This window comes from Colletotrichum abscissum, assembly GCF_030869225.1.
Source record: "Colletotrichum abscissum strain IMI 504890 chromosome Unknown Scaffold_19.1, whole genome shotgun sequence".
Lineage (NCBI taxonomy): Eukaryota > Fungi > Ascomycota > Sordariomycetes > Glomerellales > Glomerellaceae > Colletotrichum > Colletotrichum abscissum.
This window is the reverse complement of record NW_026850087.1, coordinates 540,512-552,107: the sequence shown is the minus strand read 5'-3', so window position 1 is coordinate 552,107 and position 11,596 is coordinate 540,512. Positions and strand designations below refer to the sequence as shown.

Here is an 11,596-nt window from a genome sequence, read left to right as displayed (position 1 = left end):
GCGGCAGTCCCAGCCACTGATACAAGCATATCGCAATGGAGGCGCCGTGCCGCTTTAGCGTCCGTGAGACGCTCACGCGCGGATAAAGACAGCCCACTGTTGAGCTTTATCAGTGGACTGCTAATCGCCAGCGATCCACCTACCTTATGTACACCAGGTACCCGACTCCATCTCTGGGGGGCCGCTTGAGGTAGGTACTTCCACCTGAGCGTCCCATCGCTGAGCCGGCTCTGAGCACTGACGCAACAGCAGCCAAAGGCCGCCTAACAACATCTCCAGCTCCTCCTTGTCGACTATATCGTGGACGACCGTCTTGCGCCCAACTGCCTCCGCCCTTCGCTGCCGTGCGAATCGTCTCGAACCTCCCCTCCGATCTCCTTTCAATTCCAAGTCCAACCTATACCATCGCCCATTCCGATCATCCAACACCATGTCGGGTGCTCCTGTAGGCCGAAGCCCTCCTACATCATCTAGAGTCGACCACGGAGCTTTCTAATATGTCGATGCATCTGTGTAGGACCGAGAAGCGGTATTCCCCACGCGCCAGTCGCTGGGTATCATGAAGGCCAAGCTCAAGGGCGCCGAAACTGGTCACAGTCTGTTGAAAAGAAAGAGCGAGGCCTTGACCAAGTATGTGTGCAATGAACTGTATCTTGCAGTATGATTTGATTCACTGACGTGTTCCATGATACAGGCGATTCCGAGGTTGGCAGTGCCGCTTCCAGTCCGAGACGAACCTAGGCTGACCGATGTGACTGCGCCCTGAACAGAAATTACAAGACGTATCGACGAGGCGAAGAGAAAGATGGGACGCGTTATGCAGATTGCTTCCTTCTCCTTGGCTGAGGTCACTTACGCCGTGGGCGGTGATATCGGATACCAGATCCAGGAGTCGGCCCGGTCAGCTCGCTTCCGTGTGCGTACCAAGCAGGAGAACGTTTCTGGTGTCTTACTCCCGGCATTCGAGAGCTACGTAACTGAAGGAAACAACGATTTCGGCCTCACGGGCTTGGGCAAGGGTGGTCAGCAGGTCCAGCGTTGTCGCGAGACATATGCCCGTGCTGTTGAAGCTCTGGTCGAACTTGCCAGTCTACAGGTACGCCGCCGCGCGTCTCCATTGAACACTGCAGAAGCACTAACAGCGCCAAGACCGCTTTCGTTATTTTGGATGAGGTTATCAAGGTCGTTAATCGACGTGGTATGTATTCGATCAAACGTTGAACTTCTTAGCGATTGACTAACATTTTGCAGTAAACGCCATGTAAGATGCCTGCGAGATCATCTTGGCAATCCACCACTGACCGTCTCACCAGCGAGCACGTTATTATTCCCAGGACAGAAAACACCATCAAGTGTATGTTGTATGCCTCACTTTGGGATACCTATCTAACTTTGACTACAGACATTAACTCGGAGCTGGACGAACTTGACAGAGAGGAGTTCTACAGACTTAAAAAGGTACGTGGAGGTCCGTCAGATCCTGATGGCAATTTCTCACAGTGCACTGCAGGTTGCCGGAAAGAAACAGAGAGACACTGCTGCCGCAGACGCCGAGATCAAGGCCAAAAAGGCCGCACGGGCAGCAGAAGAGAAGGGCGATACGTCAGGCCCCGGCGACCTTCTCGCTGCGGAGGAAGACAACGACGTTATTTTCTAGCTTGTCCTTGGGGCACGGATTGAGAGGTGGCGATCAAGCATGCGTCGGGTGCGGTGTTATTAGACTTAGGTAGCCTTCATTGGGTACGCACTCGTTGTAAACATTAGTACCCTGCCGGAACACATTTATTACCTCCCTACATGCAAACAGAGTTGAGGCTGTTGCCTTCGTCCCAATCAACCGTCTTACTGGCGCTGGTATGTGACCTTGATCGTGTGCGTGTCCCCCAGCACCATGCCCGCCGTGTTCTCCTTCGCCGTAATGGCACCCTGCTCACCCTCGTACTCTACAAAGGCAATACCGCGGCGTCCAGGCACCAATCTGACCTCACGGAAACCCTCGAAACGGCCAAAGATACTGGTAACAGCCTCGATATCGTAGTCGTCGGGCAAGTTCTGTACAAAGAGAATCTTGTTTGGGGGCAGATACTCGTCGGGAATGACTGCTGTGGTAGAGGGATTTGTGGACTTGAGACCAGTTCCACGAGCAGCCTTGGCAGGACGGGCATCTGCTGCCGGTGCACCGCCAGGGCCAGGTCTCTTGAGACGTTTCTGCTCCTCGGCAGCCTCGAATGCCTTCTTCTTGTCTGTTGGTGATGAGAGGACAGGGTCAGCAAACCGTTCTAGTTCAAAGTAGCGAGAGAAGGCAGTGTGAAGGGCGAAATGGAATTACCCTTTTCAGCCAAGCGGCGGCGCTTGTGAAGCTCAAATTCGTCGTCGTTGCCTACCGACTTGACGGTCGCGTCGCTCCTCGTCCGGGCCAGGGCCAGCTGCATAGGCTTCTCGAATAGCTCGAATCCCTGAATCTCCTCGATGGCCTTGCGCGCAGCCTCTGGATCGTCAAAGACGACAAAAGCCTGGCCCTTGGCCTTGAGATTCGTCTTGGCGACAATGTCAATTACATTGCCGTAATCGGAGAAGATCTGAAGCAGCGCATCCTTCAGCTGGTCGACTTTGGCGCGCTCCTCGAGGTTTCGCACGTATACCCTGTGGCACAAAAGGTCAGCCAACGGCCCGACGTGTCGAAGTGCAATGACACGTACGTGGCGATAGGAAGACCGGAAGCCATGTCTACGGTTGTGTAGGCGAGCTCCAAACAAAAATGAACGGGAAGAAGAGGGAAATGTAAGTGTTGAACTCGAGTGACAGACTGAAATTGGCTTGTGCATAGTGTTGCGGTAAGTTCTGGTTGCCTAAGGCGCGTACCTACCTTGGGCACGGCCGATCTACCCTTACGGCCTGCGCGGTGACGCGCGCAACCTCACGCTTTCAACTTCAACATCAAGCTATCATAGCTTCGCTTCATTCTTGTTGCACAATCATTGAGCAATCTCTACTAGTGTTTCACGAAAACGACACTACCTACTAAGTAGACTATTGATCAGCACCTGAGAAGATGCATGGTGTTGTACTAGACTAGAGATCATTACTCTAGCTCTGTTGGACACCTCGCGGCCTTCTTTTGCTGGGCTGTATCTTGCTATCTTGGGACTATAGACACAATCCGCTTTACAACTGTCACATACGACCATACCCATTGGAAAACTCGGGATCCCGTCCGCTCTCCCATAGATAAGCCAATGAGGGCCGGATTAGTAGTTGGGTCGGTGACGACCAGCGAATACCTGGTGTTGTATGTTTTGACGCAGACGATCTCTTTTTATTCAGTTTTGCTCGTTCGCAAAGAATGGGTTACTTTTGGCCTTGTACTTTAAGCTTAATCCTAAAGTATCTTGATCAGCCTGGTCTCCAGGTTAGAAGCAAAAGTCGTTGGCGGAGCTCGTGTGTTCGGATTACGCAACCTGCCAGAACAAGGAACGGTATTGTTCTGAGAATGGCTAGGGCTCGTATATTAGATGAATTCAAGCTAGGCTCGAGGACGGAATCCCGTAGATCTTCGGCAATCAACTTCGTAGTCATGTCACCTCCGTCTTGCAGACAGAACCTTCGCTGCCTAGCCCCTGACGAGCCTTTGACTGATCACCAGTCTCCAGAGGCTTGCCCCCAAACCTTACAGCAAAATCCACAGGATGCTTTCAGCAGCCGAATTCGTTTACTGCTGACTACGAATCTGAAGTCAGGAAGCTCGCCATAGGATGTGAATATACGAAAATATGACATTCACTATTTCTCTCCCCTATCTCTTCCTGGGTACCTCCTAGCTAGCCTCTACACCTAATTTATTTTTATCTGAATTAAGAGACTGAGGATAGTATTTTGACTTCCTCCAAGGGTTCTCTCTGAAAGGGGCTCTGCAAAGTCCAATATAGCGAAGCAACTCAATTTCGTCCCTCTCAAAATCATCGCGCCTAATCTTCAAATGCTGGGCAAAGACTATTGAGATTCACCTCTACATCTTGATGGAAACGGGCGCCGTCACTGGGCACCTAGGAAGGTGGTGCTGTAGGTTCGGCAGGAGGCATGTCCTCCAAGTCTGGGTCGATCATGGACTGCTGGGGATCTAAAGATCCACAATCCATTGCCGTTGAGACACCGTCGTAGAAGGTCTCGTTGTAAGCTGCATCTAGATAGGCTTGAAAGTTCCCATCGCTGAAGGGCACCTTGGTGTGCTCGTATTCGATGCCGTTGAACTGGTCTTTCGTTCGCTGTGGCAATCGGTGCCAGCCAACGAGAGGACTCAAAGCACCGCTGGGTCCGACGTCAGAGGGAAAGAGAATTTGACCAGCATCATAGGTGACGAGAGGATGTGTCGCGGGCCCGGTGCCGTCTTTGGCGACATAAAGCGTAGTTGTTCGCTTTGTTTTGAACTGGCCGGGGCTTGTGGAATAGCTGATGCCACGAGGGGAAAAGCTTCTAGCTTCATCCGGGCATTTTTGGAAGGCAAACCATACCACTGCAGTAAGCCAGTGATGACGATGCTGCTCAGCATCTCCCATGACCTTGGGAAGGTAGTAGCTGCAGAGAACGGCGAATCTATCGTGAGATTTATCAACTCTCGTGTAAGTCTGACCAGCCTGTTTGAAACCACGGCAATCGCCTACGAAGAGGCAGCACGGGCTGCAGGCAGGTCTCTAAGTTCCGGAACATACTACTATTTCATGAACTGCGCTCTTGGGCCGGCTCAGTCCTCGGTACCTCTCGTGCAGTGGGCGAACTCGGCACACGGCTGCAGTCATGTTGGCCTTGTCGTTGGCAAAACGGCTAGGTTTGGAGCCAAGAAGTTTAAGGCAGTCTATATCCACATCAGACTGTGGGATACTGGTTTCTCTCAGTCTCAGTACGACTACACTCCATATGAGAATCAGAAGTAAGTAAATGTTGAGCTGCGTTATTCACTATTCAAAGCTGACAATGGCAGGCTCGTCTATGGTGGCAAAACGACTTCATCCAAAGCTAATCTTAACAGGCTAGTGGATGCAGGTATGTCTTCGCGTTGTTTTGTTTTGCACTGGAACAGCATGCTCATATTGTTCAAGGTATCGCATGGCTCGAAGATGCTGGATACGAGCTTACAGAGGAGCATAACTGTGTAGCCCATTACTAGTATCTTGCAAGCCTCCTCTAGTGCTGATATGTCAGAAAGCACTTGGTTTGAAGTCTTCAGGTTACAATATGGTGCAAAACTTATGAGGACACATCGGGGAACCTCTAAGTACTATGATTTACCTGGACTAGCTGAATGTATCTGCCCCTTAGGCGTGTGCCTACGAAAGAAAGTCTGAGCCAGATTTTATTCATAGATACAAGCCGTAGATCTAAACAAAGCTTCCATAATCCAGATTGCCGCCAGCTTGCTGTCTTTTCTAAAGACTTCACACCGTTGTTCCGGTCTCCCCGTTATCATCGTAACAGGACGACGTGAACTATTTTTTTTGGGGAGACAAAAAAACCATTGAAACCTAACATTTGTTGGTGATTTTTGATAGCATGTCCTCCATCTGTGCCATCACTCGCACATTGCGTGTGTGAAAGAGGGCCACTTTCAGCTCCCAACGGGTTGCCGAGATGTGCTGCCCAGAACTCTTTCCCCGCAGCGTTCTGGAGCTTGCAAGTGTTGGGAACGAACTCGTGTCATCGACGCCTCTGATTGGAATAAAGAATGGCTTTCTATTTTACACTGGGTCTTGGTGATACACTGCACTTGGCCACGATGACATGCGTAGCTCTACTGCGTCTCAGCTTCTCCTTCCACTCACGCAAAGCACTCTCGATGGTATCCCATGGGTGAATTGTATCTAATGCCGATATGGCACAGCATCTTGACTATCATGAATACCTGACCCATGCTGCCCCCAGTTGCCATATATATGTACACGTAAACAGTCATCTCAACTATCGGCATTCACACTCAGGCGCCTTACAATGAGTTATCTCTAGGCAGTCGTACCAGCCGCTGGCGCCGGCTCTTCTCCACTACTTGGTTCTTCCAAGGCCAGGTCACTCTTCAGTTCTGGAAGGAAACGGTCGATCCGTTTCCAGGTCTCGTTCCATAACTTTTCCTTCGAAGCGTCTTGTCTGGGAGACACCAAGAAGCCGCTGCTTGCCATGAAAAGCACCACGTTTTTGAGGTTCTCCCGAACTGCCTCCTCCTACGTACTGTTAGCAATCTCTTCTGTAAGGTCCAGGACTCTCCACATAAACGTACCAGGCTATCGCCTTGACCGCTATTCATCAACCGATCCATGATGTCAATAATCTTGACCCACAGATCCAGCATTCCATCCCACTCTGAGAGGAGCACGAGATATTGAAGGAACACTTTGCACAGCAGGGACGCAGCTTGAACACGCATCTCGCTCATGCCGTCACGGTCCGATGAAAAGACTTCAGGCTTAAGGAGTTTGTGAATGAGAGGGAACAGGACCTCGCCAAATATGGCGGTCCACTCCTTGTGGTCACTGTCAGTGAGCTCAGGCGAGAGTAGAGATCGCTGCAGCGACGTGAACGCCTGGAGGCGAACATCGCGGCATGGGTTTGTACATTGCGTTGTTAGTGCTTGGAAGATAGGGAGCCAGTAAGCGGACCATGCTGTAACATTGCGTTAGTCGTTGTTACTCATTTCCCAGCGGTGAAGAGCATTACCTTCGTTGCTCTCAAGATGGGACTGCTTCATCAAGAAAGGTATACGCGCTGTCATATTGTGAATACTGTTGACCGCCTTGGTACCTCGTGAGATTGCCTCATTGACACTGCTGGCCGTTAGTAACTTGCAATATGGCAGAGGCATCGGGAATCACTCACGTCGTCTTGTCGTGTGTCCCCTCTCGGGCCTTACGCTGCTGGGCATCTAGCTTGCGCTCTGCAAGGACAATCCGACCTGCCCCGGACGCGAAGTCGCCGAAGAGAGAGATGGCCGCCTCGTAGTTGTCGGCAATGATAGCAGGTGGTGTACCTCCGCAACCTAATTCGAGAATGTCAAACACGAGAGGTGCAGAATCTGGACGTCCGGTAAGTGCTCGCATGATTGCCCAGAAGTCCGGGGAAGTCATGATCTCGTTGCGTAGTGGGCTGGGTTCGTCAATGCACAGTCTTAAGCCCTGGAGCACCATGGTCGAAGTTCTCGCCAGTGCTTCCTTGGGGAAGCTCGAGATTGTGTGCAACAGTACCGGGACGTTGATGTAATCATGAGCCTGTAAACCAGTTAATGAGGAAAAGAAAACGCTTTCAGCGGGTAAGAGCATGCATACATAGCTGACTCGGAGTAGCTTGAGAAGATAAAAGGTCGCCCTCGAGACAACAATGTAGTGGTACCGTCCAGCATCTCGCAGTACGACCTGCAGTGCTTCGATGACCCTCTTTGCTACAAGTTGGACAGTGTCCTGATCGCGAAGAGCCAGGACTGTGCTGAACTCAAGGATGTAGGCCATGGCAGGGTCGTACACAGCTCCTGGTTGCACGGGCTTTTGGCCGTTCATTGTTGCTGCGGGTACATTGTCCGACTTGACAACGATCACCGTTGGGTTGTTATCTTCAGGTAGTGCGTTGAGGAGGGAGTCAATCAACGGCTCTAGGTCTTGAGGGGAGAGTTTTCTACGCGACTCTGATTAGTAGCTGGACTGGCCAGGAGCAGGCTGACTTACGAGATGTTGCCAAAGACGTTGCCCATATGACATGAGTTGACACAGTCGACGGTGCAGAGGGTACTTTCCAGTTCCTCGTCCGAGGGTTCTGGTGGATCGTCTGCTGCGTAGCTGGAAATGTAGCTAGTAAAGGCAGAAAAGAAGCCCGTATCGACAGTCTTTGCAGCACGATCGATTACCTGAGAAGGTGTGTGCAGCGGGATCGGACCAATGTCCAGAACTGGTGAATCCGCAAAGAAGGGAGGGACCAGGGAGTTGACAAAGAGGTTGAGCCATATGCGGGTGATCTAGATTTCGTTAGTTTTTCCGCCATGATGACCCAGGAGGATGTTGACATACATGTTTCCAACCATCCTGAATTAACTCCTCACTGCCAGTGACAACCCGGAAAAGTACCAGAGTCGCCAGTTGCGCCCTGAAGTCTCTTCCAAGTTTCACTGCCAGCTCGCTGACCATGACACTGCTTTCGCCAGCTTGGACCTCGGTATTCAAGTTGGTGTTGAAGGGTATGTCAGTAGCCAAGGTTGTCATGTGGCTCAGTGCGTAGATGATCTGATCGAGAGCCTCCGTATTTTTATACTTGGCCGCAATACGAGCGCATTCGTCAAAGCCAGTGACGATCCTCGCAAAGACTGCATCGTCCGTAGCCGACATGAATACGTAAGAAAGGGTGGACACGATAGGCCGCCACGTTGAGGCGAACATGTCGGCATCGTAGATGTTCGTCTCGCACAGAACCAGCGGACGCACCGATTCCGACTTGACGAGCAACTCGCGCCAAGCATAGTCAAACGCATGCTTGTTGTCATGCTCATCAGGCAGGATGATCTCGTTGGTTCTAATGTTGTCAAAAATATCCTGAAGATACTCTGGCGCAAAATTTTGGCCATCATTGACGCCTCGCAAGTTTCGTGCAAAATCGTCCACGGTCATACGCTTTTGACTCTTGAGGTTGGGGTTGTGCTGATCCGTGTTGAGCATGATGATGGCGTAGGTCAGGACATAGACAGCATCCGCGTTGGCGACCTCGGTTGGTTTCGCCTTCAAGCAGTACTTATCTGCGAAACAGACAACGATTCTCTCAATCAATGCTGACTCGCCAGGCAATCTGAATGTCTCCAACAGTCCTCTGAGCGCCTCGTCCACTCGCTTCTCTGAAAAGTCGAAGTGGCCCATGAACGCCTCTAGTACGGCCTCGTTTCCCTTCTTGGAGAGATACTCGCCGAGGACCTTTTTGGACACGCGCGATGTTCCCTTGAGGAACTTGGCGACCGCGACTGGATCCTTGAGGTCGGAGATGATTCCCTGGGCCTCGAGATAGGCAAGGCCGCCCTTGGGGTTCTCGTTGAACTTGCTGGTACCCTTGATAATGATCTTCTTCTTCCGTCTCAGTTCCCGTAGCTCCGTAGCGTCGGGATAGCCATCGACAACCGGGGGTTCGTCCAACCTTTCGGCGATGAACTGGATGTATCTGAGCAGTGCATCCAAGCAAAGCGGTGGCACGCTCGTCGTGCTCCAAGTTGCAGAGTCCGGCAAAGCATTTCTCGAGAGAAGGCCAATCATGTCTTCGCATAGGTCCGCTCGATCAGCGTCGCAATCGTAATTGACAAAGAGTTCAGCCATGAACGTTGGCATCCTTGACAGTACACCAATGTTCTCAACCATGGCTTGTCGTGCGTCTGGCTTCCTGGCACCACCCTCAAGACCGAGTTTTTGCCGATCCTTCACCGGGACTGGCGTCGAGCGGCCGCTGCTGGTCTGCGATGGGGGTGGCTTGACGAGCTTGGGGGATTGCGGTATCCCGGCATACAGTGACGGGTCAATGCCTGGTTCTCGCGGTATTTCTACCGACGGGTGAAGGCACGCAACGAGATACGAAAGAAAGAGTTCCTGCTGCAATTTTAAAACACCGCGGCAGGTGGCTAGTAACGTGCCGGCCACGATCAACGACTCTTGCAGGATGGCCATGTTGTCCGACCTAACAAGCTGGAAGAGATAGCAGCAGAGCCTGTCCTCGGCTATCCCAGCCAAAGCAGGGTGCCGCGCAATAGAGGGACCAGAAACCTCGAGGGCAACGTGAATAATGCGCAATGCCATGACTCTCATAGTGTCGGTATGCTGCCGGTCGTTGGGGTCCAAGAAGTTGACTAGAACCCGGAAGAGTTCCCGCACAGAAGGCAGCGAGTAGGGCCGGAGATCCAAAGAGTCGGAACTCTCCGCGCCATCTGCATCACCATCGGCCTCCACATCGCCGCCAGCGCCAGCGTCGGTCTTGCTATCACCCGACTCTGAGCCTCCCCGAGATCGTGGATTCGGGTCCAAGGGAGTCGAGCTTGAGGTGGACAGGCGCGCATCCGGTTCAGGGCTCGTCACCTGCAAGCCTGGCGCAGTAGTCGCGGCTGGATCCATTTTGACGCTGTCCATGTCTGCGCTTGTTTGCTTGTCGAGAGCGTCGGACTCATCTCCGGCCTCAACCTCGAGGTGTTTGACGTCCTCAAAGATAATCTGGCACATGCGAACCATGGACGCCTCGGCTGTTCGTCGGAGGACGGGCGAAAATCGAGGTTGCGAGCAAATTGCTAGCCCCCTGCCCATCATATCGCAAACACTTTCGTCACTTAAAATGTCGCCTCCTGGCCCCGACATCATGTCCTCCATTAGGTGAAGAATCATCAGGAGAACAACCTCCACCTGTCCCGAGTCGCTTCCATCGAATTGACACCGAGTGACGGCTGCTGATAGGGACTGCATGGCAAGGGCGAATCGTGGTGATGCAGGGCTTATAAACCCGTATGCCAAGAACTTGCGCAGGGCTCCCAGAGTGAGGATGGTTATGGGCGCGGCCGTACCTTTCGTTTGGATTATCTGAAGGAACGGATTCAAGAGAACCAGAGCGTCGAATGAGTGTATGTCTGGGGCGCAATGTTGTTAGCAAGGCTAGCTCAGCATAGCAGAGGCCAGTGCCGCAAAGAGCGAGTTTGAGTCCTACCTCTAACGCTGGCCAATTCATGACGGAGCTTCCCAAACCCGGCCATCAATGGGTTGTCCTGTATGCTGCGACCCTTCTTTCCTCGTAGGCCCCATCTGTTGGCGGAGGCCACGTCCTGAGCGCCATCGATCCCGAGTCCAGTGCCTGGTGTCTTGGATGCACCCCTCGGTGAAGGACTCGGGGGCCCCAGGTGAATCGGGTTTGGGCTCCCACCCAAGATGGCCGAAACGGAAGAATGAGGTGATCGTGCATGTTTTTGAATCGCAGAAGTGATCGATATGCACTCGGACATGACCAAAGACACGGGGTCTACAGCGACAGAGACAGGTCGGCTTCGATACTGCATCCTCGGCGCGATCATGGCTCGACGAATGTCCGCGCTAGAGCGCGTGCCAACGGCAGAGGCCGTCTCGGTTTGCAGCAAGTCATCTGCATCTCGGCTCATGGTATGAAGGTAAACGCGGTGGTTCGAGGGCGCGCGCGCGAGGATCGGTCTTGGAGGGCTCTCGGTATGATGGTGTCGGGTGGCGGCGTTCAGGCTAGAGAGAAACGACGAAGCACGGGCTGAATATCCGTGGGTGACAGCAAATTACTTTGGCAATGTGTGCCGGATGCCTTGTGCAATCGCCGAGGAGGGGTCCAAGGACAGATATCCGTCGAGCCGTTGGAGGTTAGCTCGGGTTCGTAGGGTGCGGATCGAGAACGTTGAGATTTAGGTGTCTTGTCCAAGACGGAGACAGCTGTCGCCAAAAAGGATTCCTGGGCGTGGAATTGACCAGGTTGCAGATGGAGCTCCAAGTCTTACCGTGTACCTACGGAGCAAGGCCACTCTACGTGGCGCCCGGTGTTAGTGATCACTAAGTAGCAAGTACCCACGGTAAAGCAGCCCGATAAGGTGCACTGCCCCAGA

General features: G+C 52.6%; 5 protein-coding genes across 5 annotated transcripts; 2 read left to right on the top strand and 3 right to left on the bottom strand.

Moving 5' to 3' along the window:
- Nucleotides 1-430: 430 nt before the first annotated feature.
- Nucleotides 431-1,657, top strand: CABS01_08496 (ATP synthase subunit D; the record flags this gene model as incomplete). Its single annotated transcript, XM_060541855.1, has 9 exons — nt 431-445; nt 518-630; nt 695-705; nt 771-1,096; nt 1,150-1,198; nt 1,252-1,261; nt 1,314-1,354; nt 1,403-1,458; nt 1,511-1,657. The coding sequence occupies 9 exons, from the start codon at nt 431-433 to the stop codon at nt 1,655-1,657; spliced, it is 768 nt and encodes a 255-aa protein (XP_060402012.1).
- Nucleotides 1,658-1,842: 185 nt separating this feature from the next.
- Nucleotides 1,843-2,725, bottom strand: CABS01_08495 (RNA recognition domain-containing protein; the record flags this gene model as incomplete). Its single annotated transcript, XM_060541854.1, has 3 exons — nt 1,843-2,243; nt 2,330-2,643; nt 2,700-2,725. 3 exons carry the CDS (start codon nt 2,723-2,725, stop codon nt 1,843-1,845), a joined length of 741 nt encoding a protein of 246 aa, XP_060402011.1.
- Nucleotides 2,726-4,043: 1,318 nt separating this feature from the next.
- On the bottom strand, nt 4,044-4,553 carry CABS01_08494 (necrosis inducing protein; the record flags this gene model as incomplete). Its single annotated transcript, XM_060541853.1, has 1 exon — nt 4,044-4,553. One exon carries the CDS (start codon nt 4,551-4,553, stop codon nt 4,044-4,046), a length of 510 nt encoding a protein of 169 aa, XP_060402010.1.
- CABS01_08493 (uncharacterized protein) lies at nt 4,362-5,161 on the top strand (the record flags this gene model as incomplete). Its single annotated transcript, XM_060541852.1, has 4 exons — nt 4,362-4,401; nt 4,468-4,924; nt 4,976-5,037; nt 5,094-5,161. The coding sequence occupies 4 exons, from the start codon at nt 4,362-4,364 to the stop codon at nt 5,159-5,161; spliced, it is 627 nt and encodes a 208-aa protein (XP_060402009.1).
- An 829-nt stretch (nt 5,162-5,990) lies between these two features.
- CABS01_08492 (Sec7 domain-containing protein) lies at nt 5,991-11,131 on the bottom strand (the record flags this gene model as incomplete). Its single annotated transcript, XM_060541851.1, has 8 exons — nt 5,991-6,206; nt 6,263-6,645; nt 6,700-6,806; nt 6,859-7,247; nt 7,305-7,647; nt 7,698-7,984; nt 8,037-10,609; nt 10,687-11,131. 8 exons carry the CDS (start codon nt 11,129-11,131, stop codon nt 5,991-5,993), a joined length of 4,743 nt encoding a protein of 1,580 aa, XP_060402008.1.
- Between the last annotated feature and the right edge of the window lie 465 nt (nt 11,132-11,596).